The 21,484-nt window shown below is 44.0% G+C and overlaps 2 protein-coding genes across 3 annotated transcripts in view; one reads left to right on the top strand and one right to left on the bottom strand.

Annotated features, from left to right (window-relative positions):
• Window positions 1–1,070: 1,070 nt before the first annotated feature.
• Window positions 1,071–8,489, bottom strand: LOC143155344 (polycomb group protein Pc). Of its 2 annotated transcripts, XM_076327972.1 has the most exons (6): window positions 6,520–8,489; window positions 5,014–5,057; window positions 4,816–4,939; window positions 4,066–4,491; window positions 3,626–3,951; window positions 1,071–2,181 (listed from the first exon to the last, which is right to left on the bottom strand). In XM_076327972.1, exons 1-6 carry the CDS (start codon window positions 6,577–6,579, stop codon window positions 2,154–2,156), a joined length of 1,008 nt encoding a protein of 335 aa, XP_076184087.1. In that variant the 5' UTR covers window positions 6,580–8,489; the 3' UTR covers window positions 1,071–2,153. The 2 variants fall into 2 exon arrangements, with proteins under 2 accessions (XP_076184087.1, XP_076184086.1); XM_076327971.1 differs by having other exon boundaries at window positions 1,071–3,951.
• LOC143154858 (uncharacterized) overlaps window positions 7,412–21,484 on the top strand; it is an 85,808-nt gene continuing 71,735 nt past the window's right edge. The window contains exons 1-4 of the mRNA XM_076326878.1: window positions 7,412–7,536; window positions 7,617–7,753; window positions 7,824–7,989; window positions 15,875–15,985. Of these exons, the coding sequence (XP_076182993.1) occupies window positions 7,412–7,536; window positions 7,617–7,753; window positions 7,824–7,989; window positions 15,875–15,985 (539 nt within the window). The remainder of the gene's footprint in view (window positions 7,537–7,616; window positions 7,754–7,823; window positions 7,990–15,874; window positions 15,986–21,484) is intronic.

The following is a 21,484-nucleotide window of genomic DNA, read 5'->3' as shown; positions in this document are numbered from 1 at the left end:
TGATATTTTGTACAACGACATCTAGGTGTACTTTCTATAGTGTATTTAAACACACCGACAATTACAGTGTTCTAGAATATTTTATATCAAGTTCGACAATGACAGGCAAGGTATAGAAAGAATCTTTTTAAACAGCATTAGGTAGCTCTATTTAATAAGACGAATTTATCGACACAATTTAGTTTCTACTTTTTATTTTGGATCCCTTTTAGAAAAGCCATATTCCTTAAATTTATGTGACTCCTTAGATCTAAAGAAGATACTTTGTAATAAAATACTTTATTTAATCGCTCACTACTCTTATTTTCGCATTATTTCTTAAATTGTTAACTTGTTAGTCGTGTGTAACATCGAGAGTAGATAATTTGAATGTTATATTATGTCTAATAATCTGGAGAATGAATATTAAATCCATTTAAAAGCAATTACAGATTTCGTATCGATATTTAACAGTGAAAGATCAGAATTATTATTCTACAAAGTTGGGCATTCTGTCACAGATGGCGCTAGCATCCCCTTTTCTCCTTCATTGAGAAAATAAGCTTTGGAGCGGTACTAGATCACGGATCAAAGATTAAAAGCTTAAGTTAATGTACATTAAATATAAAGCGACATAAAACTGTCTATAAATGTAAAGAAAAGTAAAATATGTTTCTGTAATGTCGGTACACATTATTTGATAGTACCATCTAGGGGCAAATATGGCATAAAAAATTATTTAATTTCGTTTTAAGAACAAATTTCGGTACATATAACCTAAGCGGAATAAATGCTACGAAATAAGAATTGTCAGCAGCTCCATGATACTTTAACTTTGATTGCGTTATAGCATCTAAAAAATCATTAACCAATCTGATATAAAAATTTAATGAAAACTATACACATTAACGTCAATCATAATACATGCTCAAAGGAAATTTTTAGAATAACTGTTATTTTATTCTCCCTTAACTTTACACATTAGACAATAACATAAATTGAAACTTAAAAAAGAGTCAGGTTCCGAGGCTTCGGTAAATAAAAACATACATTCGGATTCAAATGGATGGAAAACAAGTACTGCACGCGGGCAAAGTTCAAGTAAAGGTTTTATTGAAATATAAGGAATCTGTACCAGACAGAACTAAAATTACCGTTGAATTTGGTACTACCGGGGTTCACATATCGTATATGCCTGCGTAATCGCTGGGTTATCATTTTTTTCCCATGTGTATCGTATAAGTAGTCTGAATATTCTATAAGTACAGAAACAATATCGAAGGTACGCGCACAGTCTATCTCAAAATTCTAAAGCTAAAAAGGATCTCCTCTAGACCTGCAGTTGCGATTTACATTTACAACTTAAAGGGGTTTTCGCTTCGTCTATGTACAATTAATAACTGAAAGGTCTAAAGCTACGCATTTTCTCGCTCCATTATCATAGAGTGTAAGTTTTGACTATTTACACTTTTTACAGGATACCTCTTCTCAATATACAGTATTACATTACAACAATTTAAATGTGTACTCGATGCCCGTGCAACTTGCAATTGCAAGGAATCGCGACCTAATTGTACACAAATAGCCCCATTTTTAAAAAGATAAGTCGCTATTTCAAATTGTACAGTCTATACAAAATATTAAGCGGTCTTGGAATACTTTTTTTTCGCGACAATGCTTCCAATGCTTTAAATTATAAGAAGATGCTTCTTCTTTCTAACGTACCACAGAAAAGTTTACTTGATTCAGGCTTCGTTAACGGGACGCATTGCGTACACAGTCTAATAATACTATACTAAGAACGTAAAAACCTAAAAACTTTTATATTAGTTACAATAAATAAGCAACATATATGTTTTAAGTTTTACTCTTATATTATTTAACTATATCACGGATTTACTGGTTCTGAAAGTGCACGCGAACTGTACGGTGCGAAGTCGTTAAAATTAAATGATGCTCGAGTAGTGTGTAAGTTCGATAAGATTAGAATTTGGTTGTTGTACTCAATTTATGTTCAAGATGACTGTTCGAGGTAGGAACATCTATTTGGTGACACACTCGACAACCCATCTAGAAATAAAATTGCGCTCTCAGGATATGCGTAAAGATTCTTCGATACCGCTGGAATTGGATCGCACGCAGCGTTCTTGTTTTTTCTTTCCTTTTTTTTCATCTCATCGAACACTTTTTGCGCAGTCAGTCCTTAAATACAAATGAAAAACATTCGACGGTATAAAAAAAATGCAACAGCTAACATTAAATAACACGAAATCAATTCATAACAAAATCGGAAACTGATGAAACACGTTACAGGTTACAAAGTCATTGCGTGCTATGCCGTTAATAAACATGCATTGCTTTTGTTTTCTGTGCATTAAAATCTGTGATGCTACAACAACTTGGAGAAATCAATGTGTTTACGCCTTTAAATGAATCTACGATCTACGAACGAATGATATACCCTTTTGTGACACGGTATTACTCGCTAAACGAAAAGAAAAAAAAGAATGAAATATTTATCAGTAAATACAATATAATATCATAATGCTGAGAAATACGTCGTCAAGATAATAACATTAGTTTTTCTATAATCGAAAATCGTCTTTTTTTTTCGTTTCAAATTCGTTTCTACGAAGCTGCTTCCATATTCTAAAAACGAATTAGAAAAATATTTCTTTCCAGATCTGTACTATTTATCATAGTAAAATTTGAAATCAATTAATTTACACAGTTTTTGTTGCAGAATTCTAATAGAAGCGGAAATGCAATCAATGAGAAAATGTATTATCCTCTAACGTTGTTTCAGATCTTTAGTACAGTTAAGGTCTATCAAGCGTTTTAAAATGTATAAGTGTACATCACGCGACGCGACAGTGACCCACGACGTATCGTTTTTTTTTTTTTTTCATCTATAATCATTGTACGATGACGGTCCTTACTGTCTTAATCGCTGATTTTACACGTATTTCTTCTCTTTCAATACTGAAGCTGACTATTAAATTTTCAGTTCGAATAAAATTTACGGCTACCGTAACGACGATTCGAATTTCAGGTTCACGTTTCATTTTCTGTCGGCATTTGGAACCTCGTTCGGAACGGTACGAATACCGTAAAAACTGAGCAGCGAGTTTCTTTTTTCTTCTTCGTTTGTTTGTTTCGTGAATTACATTCTTCAATCCTTCGCGACCCACGAATGTGTCCGTTTCTTAGAAAAGTTTAATCGCTTGGTACAGTCAATATATCTTCGGCTTACCACTCGACGTGTGAAAATAATTTATATTTACAAGTAGTTCAATAAAATTCACAGTAAAGGTCTCTATTCGAAGAACGTTAATAGATATCGCTTTTCGGATCCCTCTCCCGGAAGAATCCTTTTTCAGTCTTACACTCCCTGATGGTAACGGTTTTTAGATTCACCGTGACGTCTGTAATGAACACCTGATCGGCGACTGGATTCCTCGCGTGCCAGTAATCCGTACCGGGACTGGAGAGAGGGACATACACGTCTGTCTTTGTGATTTCTGTTTGCTTTATACTCGACGTATTATTGTTGTTATTGTTGTTGTTGTTATTATTATTATTGTTGTTGTTATTGTGGTTGTTGTTATTATTATGACTATGATGCCCGTTCACAACAGTCGGTAACCTGTTATTGTTCGTGTAAGAGTCCGTAGGACTGGGCGATTTGTGACCGTTCGCGTCTACCGTCACAGCTCCGTTCGACTTCTCTTGTTTTTGCTCCGACAAGTGTCTCTTTTTGGTAGGCTGCTCCAGAAGTGTGTCTATCTGCGGAGACAGAGGTGCCGGCGGTGCACGCGGTAGCGAGGGTGGAGGACCGTGCGGCACGTCGGCCTCAGGACGTTTTTTATCCTGCGCCGCTGGAGCTGGCGTCGTTGGTACTGCTGGAAGTGGTTCTTCCGGTGTGGACTTCACACTGGACGATGACGGCCTTCTACCGTTAATTTTGTGACTCTGAAATTAAGGTAAGTCAATCTCTGATGATTCCGAAACTCCGTTGTACAAATTGCACACGATGATCGGGTTCGAAACGTTTAAAAAAAGAAAAAGAAACATAATTGTGCTTACGTGGTAAGGAGGAGACGTAGGATTAGTCTTTAGAGGTAACAACCGAGGAATCTTATTTGGCGGTGGACTTCCGCTGCCGCTGCTGGGACTGCTCGTGGTAATAGTAACGCCGATTTTCCCGGATTCTTTGCTGAGAACCTCAGCTTTTCTTTTCGTGCCTGTTGGTTCTCTCCTTGGTAGCAGAGGGCTGTCCACGCTGCTATTGGAACTATCTGAATCGACACTAAACGCGGATGCCGATAAATCTGGAACTGTGGGCGATTCGTGCCCATCGAGGGAACTCGCAATTGTGTCTTCGTCAGGTGCAACGGGATTCAAGCGAGGAGCCGACGTACTACCGGTAGTCGACTCGTCCTGACTATCTTCTCCGACCCTTTCATCTCCACCAGGTTCTTCTTCGACGACTAAATTGGCCAGAACTTGTTCCTACGCGTACAGAAATAAATTTTACACGTTAATATGAAAAATAGCGATCGTTGCGAAAAAAGAGTCGTTGTTCTCGTACACCCGCCATTACTTAGTTCCATTGTAAGACTTTGAAATTAAGCAAATCCAACGTAAACATAACGTTCGATTGTTTCATTGGTTTTCTTTTTTAAAATGTCAAGATTTCAACAAATGCAACATGAAATTATTTTCACTGACAGATTGTTCGTATTTAATTACAATGATTCGGCATAATATGAAAAAATGTAAACTTAAACATCGCGTCGATGTTATTTGTTTACAACATGTAAGTAATCCACTTACATTATATCTAGTATCCCTCCGCCTAGGTCTTCTCGTAACCACTTCCCCACCTCTTTGACTTTCTTCGTATAATTCGATTAACCTGACGTCTAAAATGTTCTCTTCCGGTTCCCACGTGTTGTATCTAAAAAGAGGAAGAAAGTTATATTCGCGATCTCTTCGAACGAACCTATTAACGATTCAACGACTTCGACTTACTTTTTACTCCATCCTTTCCATTTCACAAAATACTCCACTTTGCCCTGTGAACAAGAAGTAACTTACTTACACACAATATTCGTATAAAGAATTGCAAAATGATAAATCATGAAGTATTGTATGTCACTCCTTTTTCATTTTTTTCTTATTTTTTGTTTACAAATTTGTGAAAGAATAATTGAAAAAAAGACAAAACTACATTCAATGATATTTTCACGAATTTTTTTAGATCTGCATACTTCGAGAGATGTTTGTGCATGTATTTGGTCATAAGTATTGCATTTACGATATATTCGCGTTTACGAAGTTATAAAAATGTACATGTAAACTCCGCTATAGATCGAATTTGTAAACTATACTTAAAAGATTAATATTTTCCTAGCACGATACATCTTGTTTCGTTATATCAAAGGACAGTTGAAATACAAGGAACTGTTTGTTCATCCCTCTATCTTCCGCAATCGATGCACTTAAGAAACAAAGGTTAGGTCTTAACACCTGCTCACTGTGTTCAAAATCTATAGGATTCTGAAGACGTCGCGTTAATTGTGCAATGCGATGTATGCACGACGTTGTTGCTAAAAAAATCTAAATAGGGAGCAGATCTATACCGGCTTCAATTTTGGAGCGTACATAACCTATCACCCGGCGAGGAACACCCTTGGCGCCAGTCGTCGTTAGGCTACAACATCGGAATCGAGCCGATCGCAAAGATCCGTTTCGCGCGTCTGCGTCAAAGAGCGGATCTTCGAATCCATCTCGTAGCGTACGGTCGATAAAACGGGCGGCGTTGACTTCCACGAGAGCCGCTCATACGGCTCACCTATTGGCCGTCGGCCAACGAACGAAAGCATGCCGACCGGTCGTGGTGCGCAGCCAGTGTGACAGTTGGAAAACAATGACATAACTGTGCAGGTATAGGACACGTCGGTTTATCGCGCATGAGCCGGTCGCAGCTGAGAAGTCTCTCGCGTGTTTTATGTCGATTTACAACGTTGCCAGCCACGACGCGTCGTTACCGTACTTCGAACATCACCGGCACACGATAGAAACATCAATTTTTACGCAAACTGTGTCCGTCTCGAAACATTATACATCGATATCGAAGACTCGCGCGACAGTGAATCGAACTTTCGGATGCGCAGCGTACAATTTTTTACGAGAATTCCTCCATCCAAACAAAAGAGTAACAACGTCGTGTCAATGAATTGCACGAAGAAACATTACCGATTTTACGCTTCTAAACGAGTAATTGTACAAAAATGAAACGTCCTTTACGTAAAATAAGTACGAATTGGTAAAAACGTGTCTATTAACGTTCAATAAGAGATATCGGGAAGCATCGTATAAGATAGAAATCGCTACGGGAGGGGCAGAATTGTCGGAATGATAGTGGGAAAGAGAAAGAGATCGCGAAGAGGGGAGGAAGTGGCAACGGCGCATAGACAAACAGATTCCATGTCGTGGCGCTACCTGCCGGTGACGGTTCGCAGTTCTCTCACTTACCCGCTTTTCCCTCTTCTTCGTAATCCGTTCCGCAGCGTAAACTCTGTCACCCAGATCCATGATGTTTTAATCCTTGTTCGTTATACGTGTATGAGAGCTGCTAATATATCCAATAAAGGAGCGATGTACGTCACTAACAAACCACACCGAGTAACGTAACACCATATGTACCGACACTGGATCGGATACGACACGACACTCTTAATTCGATCGAGATGACACACGTAAACACAATAAAACGATCGAGACAGTCGTCGTTTCACCAAGGAAAACGTAGCGCTAATTTCACTGAATGCTCGAAGAGCTCCGTTGGCGTTTTAATGCAGATGTTACACAACATGAAATACGATGACCACGTGTTTTCGAAGGGCGATCAATTCGATCGCTTCTTCGACGTGTTGAACATTTTCGATGAGAATCGTGTGAAGCAAGATGCGGCACGTGTTGTCTCGAATACGAGAACACTCGGCATTGCTCGATGTTTTCCGCACTGATCAGAGTCGACCGACGGTGATTAGAGTGGCTGCTATTTCAGCGGCGAGGCGGCAATGCGCCCGATGTTTTTTGAAAGGCTAGTAGTCGCGGTAAGACCGGCGAACACGAGCGAAGTCGGCGTACACGCACGTCCCATCGGGAAGGGAATTTCAGGCGGCACAGTTTGCGCGCCGCGAGTTCCTTCTTCGTGTGTTCACCGCACAATAATCTCGCGTACGATATTCGTCGAGCATTCGGGCCACTCGACTGCGTTTCGTCTTTTTCGAAGTCGTGTACGGACTTGGTGTCTGTGTTGGCCGGCAACACGTTTTCTGCTTCTGCTGGTGCTGCTGCTCCCTTCGTGCAAGATCGGGGCTCGTGACGTCAGCGATTCCCCCTCACCTCGTAAACACCAAACATGGCCGTCGTACGGATATACGCTGGTCGAGTGCGTCCCAAGCTGATGGTGAAAATTAACGTCGATATAGGCACTAGCGACTTGTGGATCCGCGAACGAAACGCGGAAAGACGTTTGCAAGCCCCGTGAACACCGGACAGGCTCTCTATATACGAATATTCAAAAACTGGAGCGATCGACTCACAGCGTCTAGCACATTCTGCAGATCGAGGCCGACTAGAGCCGAGGTCTGCCGAACTCCCCTCGCAAGCTTAGTGGACTCGCCCGACCCGCTCGAGGTTAGGCGGGGAGGGGGTAACGGTAGAGAAAGACCACCGAAGGGGGAGGGAGAAGCTCTCAACGGTACGTGCGCCGCATACGAGTAAGAGCGAGAGAGAAAGTAAAAGAAGGAGAGTGTGATTGAGTGACCGAGGACGAGAAGGGAAAGGAGAAGAGGGAGAGAAGAGCAAGCGCAATGGAGGTAGAAAAGAGAGACGGCGCGACCAGGAGCGCCGTCCTCGGAACAAGAAAGCTGCCTGCTTGCTTGCCTGCCTGCCTGCCGCCTGCCTGCTAGCCAGCCACCCCAAGTTCCCTTCTAGGTACGTGTATGCGTGTGTTTGTGTGCGAGAGTAGTCGATGCGATGTTGCCAACTCTGTTTCGTCGATAGCACCGCACCAAATGTCACTGGCGTACTACCGATAAACTCGAGAATCCACTGTGTCGTTGTAACGTTCACGATTTTCCGTTACGACCGAAACGAATCAATCGTTATGTCCCTCCGTAAACGCACGCGCGGTCGTATCACGAACTTTTACGAATCAAAGTACCGCTCTTGGTGTGTATTCGCGCCCACAATCTGGCAACACTGTATCCTCTTGTGACGTACTGTCACACACTACATAACACTACTGCACGGCATCGGTCGCCGCATACGATGCTTTTACAGTAAACAGACGCTTGAAAGAGATTATTCGACGAAATCGCGAATACGATAATGCACCGTATCGAGTAAGACGACGTAGAATAGAGCGCGTCGCAATACACGGGCGGCGCTCCTCTCGTGAAACGTGTGCAACCTCAACGGATCCCGAAACGAGAGTGTCCTCTCCCGTGCCGACGAACACACAGGGAGAGCGGTCGAGCAATGGAAAAGGAGAGGGATATAAAAAGAGCGAGAGAGCTAGATGGGGAGCCTGCTCTTCTCCGTCCTTCGGCGTAAATAGCAGGATAAAAAAGCCACGACAGTGGCGCTCGATTGGTGGGATTCCCGAGGCGCCACCAACGCTCCGAACCCCGCACTGCGGGTCGACCAATCGACGAGTGGCACAGCCCACGTCGGTTCCCCTCGACTCGTCGAGAAGGCGGGATCACGGACAATCGTCGGTCGACGTTCAGTTCGAGGTCCCCATCGCCGCGCCGCGCGCGTCCCTGCAGTCCCCTAAACACCAGCCTTTCCGTTTTGCCGCAACTTTCCCCCTCTGTATGTTAAAACAGAGACAGACTCTTTCTCCCTCCCCATCGCTCTTCCCCTCGTGCAGGAAACCCGAATAGCGGAGCGCTACTGTGCCACCGGTCTCCGTCACATCTGTTTCTCTCTCTCTTTCGCTTTAACGCCCACGGGTGTGTAAAGTTGTATATATCGTGTGTGCGAGCGTAGGGCGGGCACGTGGGTGAGGGGCACGAGGGGAAAGTACATATATACATTACATATATACGAGCGCACATCGTCACTACCATTTCCCCTCTCCGTACCCGCGTCGGCGGTGGCCGACCACCGTCGGTATTGAAATATCCTGGCCCTGGAGAGCCAAGTAGCCGTGCGGCGATGCCGCTTCTCTTTATAACCACTACGCTCTGCACCGAGACCGATCTTCCTCTCCTCTGCTCTTCCCCACCCTTTCTCTCTGCATGCACCTTTCCCCTTTCTTCGTCTCTTTGTCTACGTTTTCCGCCCTTCTCCTTCCATCCTTCACCTTTCTCCCTTCACCCTGTGGTTGTAACGCTCGTAATCCGTCTCTGTTGCTTGATGTGCCCTTGCTCGGACGGGTCGTAGCGGGATGGGAGTTGCGTACCCTCTTTCACGAGTTCGCTTTCCCCTTCTCTCGTCTCCATCCGATTCGAGTCTTGCCTCCCTTTGAAGCTCAATCAATTGTCGTATGAAGTGCTGCGCAACCCTGTGGCCGATGCACAAAAGCAAAAATGCGAGCGTGCGTCGCGCGTTGGATTTTCTCGAGTCGCGCACATTGCGCAACCATGGAATATACAAAGCCAACGTAGATGGCGTGCCGCGGGTACGCAGCTTATGGCTCGTCCCCTCCTTTTCCTTCTTTCCCCGGTGTAAGCAATGCTCTCCTTTGTTCTTCGTCGTTATCAACACTGCCGTATTTCGCGCTTTTCAAGTAACCTCCTTGATCTCCTTGGTACCTCTCCAATTCGTTTTTAAGGTTCTCTTCGATCGAAGTACGCGGAGGTTCGAAATAGTCCAGAGATACCAAATTTTTAAATTCGTAAAATCGATTTGCGCAATGATTTCCCGCGATTCGGTTGCACGCTCGATTTCTGTTGCATCGTTCGTGGCGTTTAAAGTTACAGTCGTAGTTCAATAATGTTAGACCGAAACTATGGTCATGCCATAGTGCACACAGTAAGCACCGATAAATACCGGATGAGCGCTATTTTAATTTTAGAATATGATATCGATTACGTAATGACAGTGTTAGTTGCATGCGTATTATCTCCTGTTCCTGTGATTGAAATGCCGATCGTACCACTAACAAGTATACGAATGAGAATTCTAATTCGACTGCACCGTGTTATTGAAAACGAACTACGTATCGATAAGTTGAGTTAAGTGATCGATCACTAGGTATCTTCGATACGATACATCGAATCGATACGGTGAATTATGATGGTACAAATGGTATAGATTGTTTAGAAACGCGTATATCTTAAAAAGCGTAGTCTATGATTCGCGCGACCGCGTGTAAATTTCAGTAGCAAGCCCTCTACGAGAGACGAACAAGTCCGTTTCTATGGCTTGAACGAAGAGATATGGTTCTGCAAATTAAATAGAAAGAGTGAAAGTGCTTAGAGCAGCGTAGTGACCAAGAGATGGCGGCGAGCTAATTAAAGCTGCGCAAGAACGTGATAAGCAAGGGCAAGCGCGCACGAAGCCGCAGCGCACGCGACTAAAGATACGGGAGAACGATGAGGCCACTGATTCGCGTTTCTCATTATGCGGGCCGTCCATCGCGCACACGGCAACGTCGAAAGCAGGGCGTGGCGCGTTCTTCGTGGATCTAAATCGAATGGTACGTCGTATGTCTTTCTAAAAAATTTCCTATCGAACATCGAAACCGCTCCCGTAGCGCACGACATTCTCTCGTGGATTGTTAGGATGCCACGCATCCGTGCTGCGTTAGATCCGCGAACTATTCGATTCCTTCTACCCGTCTATCGTGCTTAAGGTGAAAAAGACGCGACGCGTATAGGTTAAGAAACCGCGAAACACGTCGATTAAGAAGCGCGACGATCGTAACAGATCGGTGAACGGTAACGCGAGCCACGGATAAGTTCGCGACATACCGCGAATACAACAGTGTACGTATCGCTCGAAACATCGAGTCGAAATTTATCGATCGCGAATGTGAAGAAATTGATCTGAGCGCAACGGATCCTAATAACCATGAAATACGAACAATACGTGGCAACGCTGTCTCGATTCGTCGTTGCGATTGTTATCGGATCGAAACGTTTAATATTTACGAATATCTGCAAACACGAAAGGATCTTTTTATCGTCTTAATGTCAAAATTATCTGCCAGGGTTGCAAACTGTTAGATGTCGCAGGAACGCGAGACCGATACGACGAATGTGTATCGATCCATTGTCACCAGATCCCGCTGCGTTCCGTAGCAACGGTCGATTAGTGAAATGAGATCGAAGATGTATCGATTCGGTTGAGATGGAATCTTCTTTGTAACGGTCGTCGTTCTCATCGGAATAGTTTACGCGGTAATTTGTACAACCACGGTCGATCGTGTCGGGTTAATGTGCTCGTTGAAAAAGTACGTCGATGGAAATGGTGTTCGGTCGTGTGAGAAACTGTCATGCAGCGACCGTTCGAGCGGTTTTGACGACGCGCGTAGTGCTTCGAGAGAGAGTGGGAAAGCCGAGTTCGAGCAGCAGCCAGGTTGGAAAAAGTGACCATTTGATATCTTGGAATCCGTTAACGATATCGGGACGAATCTTTTTACGTATTGTTCTTTATCGTGTTTCATGTTTATATATGCAGGGTACGTCCCCGATCGACCGGTAGTTTTCGAGAAAATAGACGTTTTAGGTTAGACCGGTGGAGACATCTTCGGACACGTTCCGAAGGTACGGATCGTAACTTTTTTCTACGTCGAATAATCGAGATGCTGCCGAAACGATAGACACGTGTCGCACACGTACAAAAACATGGCGGATCGTGTTTCGTACGCGTTCGAACAATGTCGAACGAGAAAACGTTTTTTCGAACCATAATATTCATCTACGTTTTGTGTCGCCATTAATTACGATTCTCTCGTCCTCGTGCAGCCATTGGTGGAATCTCGATGTACGTTTAAAATTTCACGATACGAAAGCGTGAGAAGTGTGAGAAGTGGGGATCTGAATTACTTACGAGTACCCGATTTTCGTTCGTCGCTCGGCTTAAGTGTTTCGTTTCGCGCAAAATCGCGGCATCGATTTTTCTCCCGGCCATATGCATTTTGTAATTTATAACGGTTAAAGGATTCATCGGGTGACGACTATTGGATAACCGCGATAGTCTAATTGCGTACGACGAAGAACGATGATCGACGTCAGTGACCCCTTTCTTGACGTTTCTGAAATCGATTCTCGATTAATTTCGGACGTTTTTACATTTTTCAATTCGGTTCTGGATACGGTCGTGCGGAAATTTGATTAAACACGAATTCGAAACGATCGAAAATCGTTTGGGTTCGCGTATTCCCGTCTTCGTTAGAATTTTCAATCGATTTGTATTATTTCGTCGTTCGTCGAGATCAGGTTGGCGGTTTTATAGCACGATTGTTAACGCATCCTGGTTTACGGATAAACCTCGTTCAATTCGAGTCGGTTAACATCCTCCTCCACGGGTGGAGCGTAGCATGTAACCGGGTGAAGTGGTACTTGCGCGTACTAATTTGCAACTATTTGCGCGTTAAACGAGCGATCCTTGTTCCGAGACTTGTACGATGACCGAAAGCTTTTCAAGCATTCACGTGTATCTTTAAACATCGCTCTACAGAATACGTTTAACCTATCTGACTCGATTCCATTTACCCCGAATCAATTTCAGTTGCTCTATTTATCCACGTTTACCTTTTCAAAAGATTCTCCAACGCTATTCTTTCTCCGTGATAAATCGTTTCGCGTTAAATAGGAACGAATTTCTACATTTTCTCACACTTAACCTCACATTTCTAATATCACAGTGTACTCGATGCGTTCGTATTGGTTCGCACAAATATCTCATAATAATATTCTCATAATAATCGCGTCCATCGGTCGATAATTATTCACTTTCTCAATTCCCAAATGAAGACTTTTAAGTTCATTATTATTCTTTCCTAATAATAAAGTACGAGCAACACGTATCCCGCGCCATTGAAAGATACCGACACTTCGAATACAATAATATTTCGAAACTCGAAGCGATCGAGAGGAGCTTCGATACAAGATTCGGTAGCGTTGATTGTCCCGTAACGAATAATCAAGTACACTTGCCGAACGAGATTGTTTAACGTTGCAATAATACCTACGTGTAACGAAAGTCTCCATTAACCGTGGTTTATCTTCGAACCTCCGTTATCTGACGTAGACAACCACGATACAATCCGTAGAAATTTGTCCTCTTCCGCGAAGAAGAAACATGGCGTCTGGCTTTGATTGCTCCACGTCCCGAAAGCGTTAAAAGCTCCGGGAAATAAAACGGTTAGCAAATTGTGGACGCGTAGAACACAAAGTAATAATTTCGTATTAATTTCTCCCCGGTTCTCGATTATCTCGTGGATCTCGATTTAACAGACTCGCCTCGGTCCCGATTAAGTCGGTTAATCGAGCTCCCGCTGTATACGTACACTCCTATCGAAACAATACCACACACGCGCGCATTTTGCAGTCAAAGGGAACCTCATTAAATCTCTTCCTGCCGTAGCGTATAAAGCGTACTGAATTTTTTTATCCCCCCCTCCCTCCTCTCTCCTCTCCTTCTCTCTCTCTTCGACTCTTTCCCCGCCATGGCGTATTAAAACGTTTCAATGATACCGTCTGGTACAGGCATCGTTGGAAATATTTCTGGTTGCATCGTAACAACGAAAGTACCGGATAAAGAAGTCGTTTGATCGAACACGATCGACGAATTATTATTCCTCGAGAAACGATGCGTTTCTCGCGTTGGTGTCACTGCGTGCAGGTGGAAGGAGGATCGAGATTAATCGTCGATTCGTGATTTTATTATTCACAACGCGACGATGCTTTTTTTTTTTAAAGCTCGAAGCGTTCTTTCGTTGAATGTCCATTTGGAGTCTTTGACGAAAGGTGTTCCGAGTGTAGGAAAATTGTGCATTTAATTCTACAATATCGCGGGAAGATTGAAAGAAATGTAAAAGCATTTAAGAGCGTCTATCGTAGCAGAATTATCGATAAAAGAAACGATATACGGGGGTTGGCGCGGTGGGTCGAAAAAGACCCGAGAAACGCAGCAGAGTTAACCCTTTAGACTCGAGAGATCCTCAGTCGCCACCTAATTCATTGTACTATTTTCGATCCGGGAAAACTTGATGGTTTGGAATTCAAATTGGAATTGAAATATTACGTTCTTGTAGAGTGTAAACGCATGTATACGAAGTATACAAAAATGCTCCATTTTAAACGAATTTTACGACTTGAAGGATTTTCCCTAGGCATTGGTTTCTGGTAGCAAAGAAGCCTCGAGTGCAAAGGGTTGACATCTTGTCCTCGATATTTGTGCAAACCGTAACGCGAAAAATATAAATGATCGACAGTTTGTCGGTATATTTATTTTGTAAAGTTATTTCAAAGTATTAGGGTGTTGTTTCTTGTAAGCGTTTTAAAGAAACGTAAGTTCTTTTAACCGGTGCGCCGGTTACCAGTGATCACCATTCAACGCGTTAATAACGAATAATCGCGAGGGCCTACGTACGCAGGTTGTTAACGAAGCGAGGAAAATGACGGAGCTTTTCGTTATTCGTCTCGACGAAGTTGAATAAAATTTCGCGAAGTTATCGAGACGATTCTCAAATCCTCTTGATTCTCGGTTCCGTTGAACACTACCGATGCAACGCGTCTGAGAGAAACTCGCGGCTTCCATCGCGTAAACACAGATTGAATATCGCGGGAGTAATTAATTAATCCTTTAACCGTGGCAAAAACTACGCGATAATCGATATTTATTATTGTTCCCTTTAAAATTCTCTATCGCGACCGCGATCGAACGCGAGCCCAATGAAAACAGTCCCGTGTAAAGTCCCGAGCGATGTTTCGGTTTGTGTGTCGATTGATTCGTGGATAAATAAGCAGGAAATAATTTCTCCTTCGAGAGATGAACTAAAATTCATGGAATAAAGGCTTACCCCCTCTGTACAATTCGTGTGTACGCGAATATTGCGCGTTCGTGGTGCATTACGCGTTCGTTCGCTCGTTCTCGAGTAACAGAGAGAAAAATGAAAAAATACGCGTAAAGAATATACGTAACTATTCATAATAATCTATTAACCTTTGTCCAATGCAACGTAAAAGGGTCAAGCACAGCCGTTGGTAACAGCGTCGTGTAAATCAACGTGTCAAAATCGTAAGATTAAACGGATAATACTTAATAAGTGGTATAAAAAAGAAACGCGTAAAGTATGTACCTACTCTTCGCAATTACAACCAATTCCGACCGTAAAAGAAAAGAACAAATGCTTTTAATGGACCCATGAAAGGGTCGCGTAGAGTCCCCCGGTAACCATCATAAATCCACGTATCATGGTCGAAGGGTCAAACAGAAGGTAATAAACAACGCTACCCAAGCTTCAATTAGTATCTAGAAAATACAATTTTCCCTAGTCGAGAGCGTTACGCTTCGTCCCCTACTAGATTCTCCCGTACGTCCACTTACCCGATTTCGTAATACGCGAACACTTTCTCGGTGCTTTTTTCGCTACCGGTCTCTCACCCCGCCCGTAACCCGAATATATACCGAGCACGGAAATGCTTACGAAAAAAAAGAAAAAAATAAAAAAAAAAAGAAAAACGTAAGACGCGTATACTCGAGTCTTAGCAAAGTACGACCGATCGCGACCTTAAAAAGAACAAAAGTTCCCCGTTGACCCGTCGCTTCTAATGCACCGTGAAAGGGTTAAAGTGCGGCCCTCGGGTAACGGCGTCGTTTTCGCCGCTTGTGTCGTGACACGATTTCCCTTTATTTTCAGAGCGTTCCACGATCGCGATAACGTGTACCAGTCCGGCCGTGTGATCGAGTGGCCTCTCGGCGATTCCGTAAAGTACGCGCGCAGACACCCGGTAGACGAACACCTACCCACGTAAGTTCGATTATTAATTCAGCGGCGGGAGCGCGCGCGGCGCAGAGGCTTGGCGCAATGCACCGCTCTTTATACGGAGCGACGCACCGCGCCTTGTGTACGAGGCACGTACAACCGAACCGGGCGTCGCTACGTGCGAGAGCGTGTAAGCGGGTAAGCCGAACGCGCGAGCGCGAGCGCGACCACGAGCGCGAGCTCGCCACGATGTTACAATCGTGAAGCGAGTGTATACGTCCGTCGCGTTATCGGGCCCGTGTTATCGCGCGAACTCCTCTCACGGCGCTTAAGTGCGCTCCGTTGCCTCGCGAGGAACGTTCCCGACTCCCACGTATGTAAGCCACACGTACGAGTGTTAGCGGACGAGACTGAAAAATCCAGAGAGAAATAGAAAGAGAGACAAAGAGAGAGAGAAGCTGCACCGATTAGCCCGAGCGAAAGAATATCGCTTTGTTTATGCGAGAACGAGCGAGATCGAGCGAGGTTAGGTTCGTTCGGGCGATGTCCGGGATCGATTAGGCCCAATCTGGACGAGCGACTTTTCGTCGTACGAAACCGACATACGATCACGGTGTAAAGGATTATAAGTCCGCGTCGGCCCTTAACTCTCGCGGTACCAGCGATTTGAGCGACCACGGGAAATACTGGGTCCACACGGACCCGGAGTTTCACCGCGCAGAAATATTTCGGAGGAAGATTCCCTTGTTTCGGCGCACTTGTATTCGTTTTTTCCCGGAAACTGTATTAATGGTACGGTTGAGCGATAGGAAAGTTTCAACGGGTCTGGAGAGACCCACGCGCGATATAACGAGGGTTGAGCGATCGGTAACTATCCGAGCGGTCGCGACAGAGGCGATACGGAAGACTGGGTGATGAATATGGCATCGATCTTTCGATGGTTCAGTTCGTTATGGTAAGGGGTACGGGGCGGTCGTCGATTCCTCGACTGAACAGTTTAGGCTGAAAATTAACTCGATACCGTGTTGTCTGTACCGATTTATAGGTAACTTCGTCTAGCGGGTTTGTTGGCGATCTAAATTTTGTAAATATCAGGTAAAATCGTTGTAACCGTTCACTAATCCGATTTACAAGGAATTTTCAGTACATACGGTTGTCCTTCGATGTACGCGCGGTTTGAGTCGCGGTAATTGAAAATCTGCGTAATTTCGTGACTCTCCTCTTCCATTTCGAATCATTGAAACACGTAGAAGAAGGTCCGCGAGAAAAAGGTTAACGAGTGTTTACATCCTCGGTTTAGTTTAGTCTACCAGTTCTCCCACCATCGCACTCATTGTCGCTGTTGACCGAGGATGGTGACGACGATCGACAGCGGCCAATAGCGACAATGCGATGGTAGGGCTAGTAAAGTGTAAACCAGAGTGGGGATGTAAACACTCGTTAACCTTCTCCTTGCGTACGGACAGCAAGTACGTACAGATGATCGGGAATGTTAACGATACATTGTATCATTTACATTTATTTCATTTAGTAACCGTGTCGACTTGGCCGTGACAACCCGCTGTTGATGTCGCGAAAGTGTTAATTGGCGGTTGAATCGTAATGGATCCTTTTAGGAAAGCTCGGGATCTGGGCACCGATTAGATAAATCGGTGTCTAGCTTTCTAAGGTCTGAATCTACGGTCTGGCTTTCGCTGACGACGAACGAATGTTTGTTTATGGAGGAACGAGCACGATTACGTAGCCTAGAGATTCGTTCGGACGATGTCTGTGATTAATTAACCCTTTGGACTCGAGAGGAGATCCTCGGTCGCCACCTAATTCGGTGTACTATTTTCGATCCGGAAAACTTGATGGTTTGGAATTCAAATTGGAATTTAAATATCGCGTTCTCGTAGAGTGTAAACGCATGTACGCGAAGTATATAAAAATGTTCCATTTCAGATAAATTTTACTACTTAAAGGATTTTCTCGAGGCGTCGGTTTCTGGTAGCAAAGAAGCCTCGAGTGCAAAGGGTTATGCGGCAACGAAGATCTCAGCTACGCTGCAACGAGGTGTAATACAAAATCGAATATTCGCTATAGTGGCGACTTTGGTTCGTGCATCGTCGACGATAGCTTAGTTCGTAAAAGTCCGGAGCCAATTTTAAGAAATCGTGCACGCTGCTCGACTCGACCGAACAGTTTACTCGGTGGAAGAGTAGCTCGATCGGTGTCTGAATCGTAATAAGTCCGTCTAGAAAGGCTCGGGAGCTGACACCGATTAGCTAATGGCGAAAGAATATCTCTTCGTTCGCTTACACAGGAACGAGCGAGATTAAATCGCCTAGGATCGGTCTGGCGATGTCTGTGATTAATCGAGTAATCGTTAATCATGGCAATTTCTAGGCTGTTGCAACGGAGGTTGTACAAAGACCGATTGACTACGATCCGGATCGTACGTGACATTGTATTAAACTTCAGCAACGAAAATGATCCAAGAGCAAACATCCGCGCAATTGTCGAAGAGTCGAGGGTCCTCTCTCCTCTGTTCTTCGTACGCGACGAGAAAGTTAGCTATTTCTAATCAAACATCCCGATAGCGATAAGTAGGTACTAGATGGAAGACGTTTTCGGTTCACCATCCTCGAATCGATGTTGTCGTAGGCGTTAAAATCTCGATACCCATGAACGCCACGGCGGGGAACTTGCGCTCAATGTCCTGTTACATATCCAGGTGAAATTGTGCGAACCTCTAAGAGCAAAAATGATTCACGAGGAAGCCTCTCACACGGAACTTATACTCAATGGTCCGTTACATACCCTGGTGAAATTGCGTGAAACTTCAGTAGCAAAAATGATCCAAGAGCAAACATCCGTGCAACTGTTGGAGAGTCGAGGATCCTCTGTCCTCGATTATTCGAACACGACGAGAGGATTAATTGTTCCTGATCAATCCCGATAGTGGTAGATGCTAGGTAAATGATGTTTATAATTCGTGTTTTTCGCATCGATGAGGTTATAGGCGTTAAAGTCTCGATAGTTACGAGCATTGGTTTGTTACGTATCCTGGTGAAATTTACACTTCGTTGATAAAAACGATTCAGTCGTTGAGCATCCTTGCAACCGTTGGATACTGTAGTGGAGGGTCGTTCGTTCTCGATGATTCGAATACGACGAGAGGACTAACTATTCCCAGTCAAACCCCCTGGTAGTGGTGGATACTAGGGGGTGGATACTTCTGTAGTTGGAGATTTCCGATCAATGGGGTTATGGGCGAAAGCCTCGACCCATGGGCGACTCACTCAATGGGTGTTGACTATGGTGTCGAATTTCCGACGAACAGTTTAGTTTGTACATGGTAAAAGATAATATTCTTGTCAAGTGTTTCTGGACTCGATCAGTTTCGTAGGGTCGAGCTCGATCGGTGGCTGAATCGTAATAGGTTTGTTTAGAAAAAAATCAGGCAATTTCACGAATTGGTTAACGGTGATAGAATATCTTCTTGTTTATTTAGAATCGAACAAGATCGAGTTGACGGTATGTTAATATCGATGTTCGCGATTAAATGAGCGATCGTTGATGAAAGAGGGTAATACGAAGTACTAAAAAGTTTACGGCTAGTTATTGATCGTAATGGTTGTCGAAATTGTAATAAATTCGACCCAAAGGACTCTTGATACTCGATAGCCTGCACGGATTAATTAATGGCCGACGAATATTCCGTTGTTTGTTCGTATATCAGCGAACGGAAGTAACGAATCCGATTGTACGTTAATACGGATGTTTGTAATTGAGTTCGCATTAACGATGATTTAACGATATGGATTTAAGTATAGGTATACTAAAATCTGGATATTTGTTTCCGAAATTACAACGAGCAATTCTAATAATTAATACTCAAATGGGGAAGTACACATTTCCAGGGACAAAAATAACGTTCTCGTGCAATTAGCCGCGCAGAGACAACGTTGTTACATTTATTAACGCAAGAGTTATACAAAAGAAGCTTCGATCGTTGAAAAATTACGTTGAGTAGATCGCAATGGTGGATCGTGCCCATAGAAGACTTCGTAGTTACGCGTATTGTCTCTCAGCGTTGTAATAACTGCACTTCTTTCTTCTTTCGATCGAAGCATCTAATAAATAACATTATCTTAACGATCCTGTATCTTAATTACTCAGCTAAATTCAGTTCGCAACAGTTATCTACAGTTTGCGAGGTATACCTAAGTAACATATCCCAAAAAATTCTAATCGGCGCACCAACGACCGTGCAACGTACAATAAACAACACGTATCTCAACCGCCCTGTATCGTAACAAATTAACTTACTCCACTCCGCAACGGTTATCCGTGTGGTCCACGAGATATTAAGTAATGCGCCATGTGCGTGTAACCAAGGACCTTAAATAATTCCCGATTACGCGAGGACGAACGACGTGTGGCTCTAAGAAAACGGTACGAATTATCTTCGATAATCCCAGAACCTCGAACTCGAGCGAATCCCCACGTGGATTAACACGTTATTAACCCCTTCGCCAACAATATCGCGCGAGACTCGCGGTAAGGAGATCGGGCCAAACGTAAGAACCACGATTGAATCGTGTCCACGTTTCGAATATATTCACTTCAAAATGTTACAAAGAAACTTTTGTATAATATTTTCGAAAGGAAAATGTAGCGTTCACAAGGACATCGAGAGTTGTGACCTTGTTGGTAATTACCATTAATCATCGTTCTCGAGACTGAAATCGTAGGACAAGGGACTAAACGCCGCTCCTGTTTTGTCTTCCATTTTTATTTACATTTCTACTCGAAAATTATAATCTATTACAACACACGAAAAGCACCAGTATATATATCTGATCGAACGAGTGCGTACAATAATCCGTTAGGAAAATCCTTAAAATGGTATAAGGAGACGTGGCTCGAATGAAGAGTACACTGTCAGTCACCGATGACCGACACGGTCCGAATGAGAAGTATAGTGTCTCTCACCGACGATTCGCACGAAACGTGTCAATGAAAACGTGTCGTTCGAACGGAAAAAACAGCGTCGTTTATCGATGATCGAACCACATGGCGTTTCACGCGTTAAACGCGAAATCTCGATTTCCGATCGTTCGCGACGCGCTCGCGGTGGTTTCTTCCGGTTCGCCGCGGTCCCGGTTGGAGCTACTCGGTGGTTTCTCGAGGGAAGTGGGTGGGGGTGCTTGGCCGCAGGGTGGGGGAAGCGACAACCGAAATTTACGAACATCGAGGACGGCTGCTGGCTGGCAGCCTCGCGCGATAACGCGTGGGAAGAAGCCGAGGACGTTCCTTTTTGTCGCGGCGAAGAATGTCTCGCGCGACGCGTGCGCGCGCGAGCGCGCGCCCATGCTTTCACGGTGTGTGCGTGCCCGCGTGCGCGCGCGACAAACAGAGACAATGCGCGGTGATAAACACGCGGTGTACCGGCGTCGTATCAGCGGCGAAGTTCGTCGCGTTCGTTCGACTTTGAAGTACGCTTTCTTCCGCGGTTGGCACCCGAGTGGGGACCCAGAGAGAGAGAGAGAGAGAGAG

Source organism: Ptiloglossa arizonensis, chromosome 2 (assembly GCF_051014685.1).
Source record: "Ptiloglossa arizonensis isolate GNS036 chromosome 2, iyPtiAriz1_principal, whole genome shotgun sequence".
Classification (NCBI taxonomy): domain Eukaryota; kingdom Metazoa; phylum Arthropoda; class Insecta; order Hymenoptera; family Colletidae; genus Ptiloglossa; species Ptiloglossa arizonensis.
The sequence above is the reverse complement of the archived record's forward strand: the minus strand, read 5'-3'. Positions and strand labels throughout refer to the sequence as shown.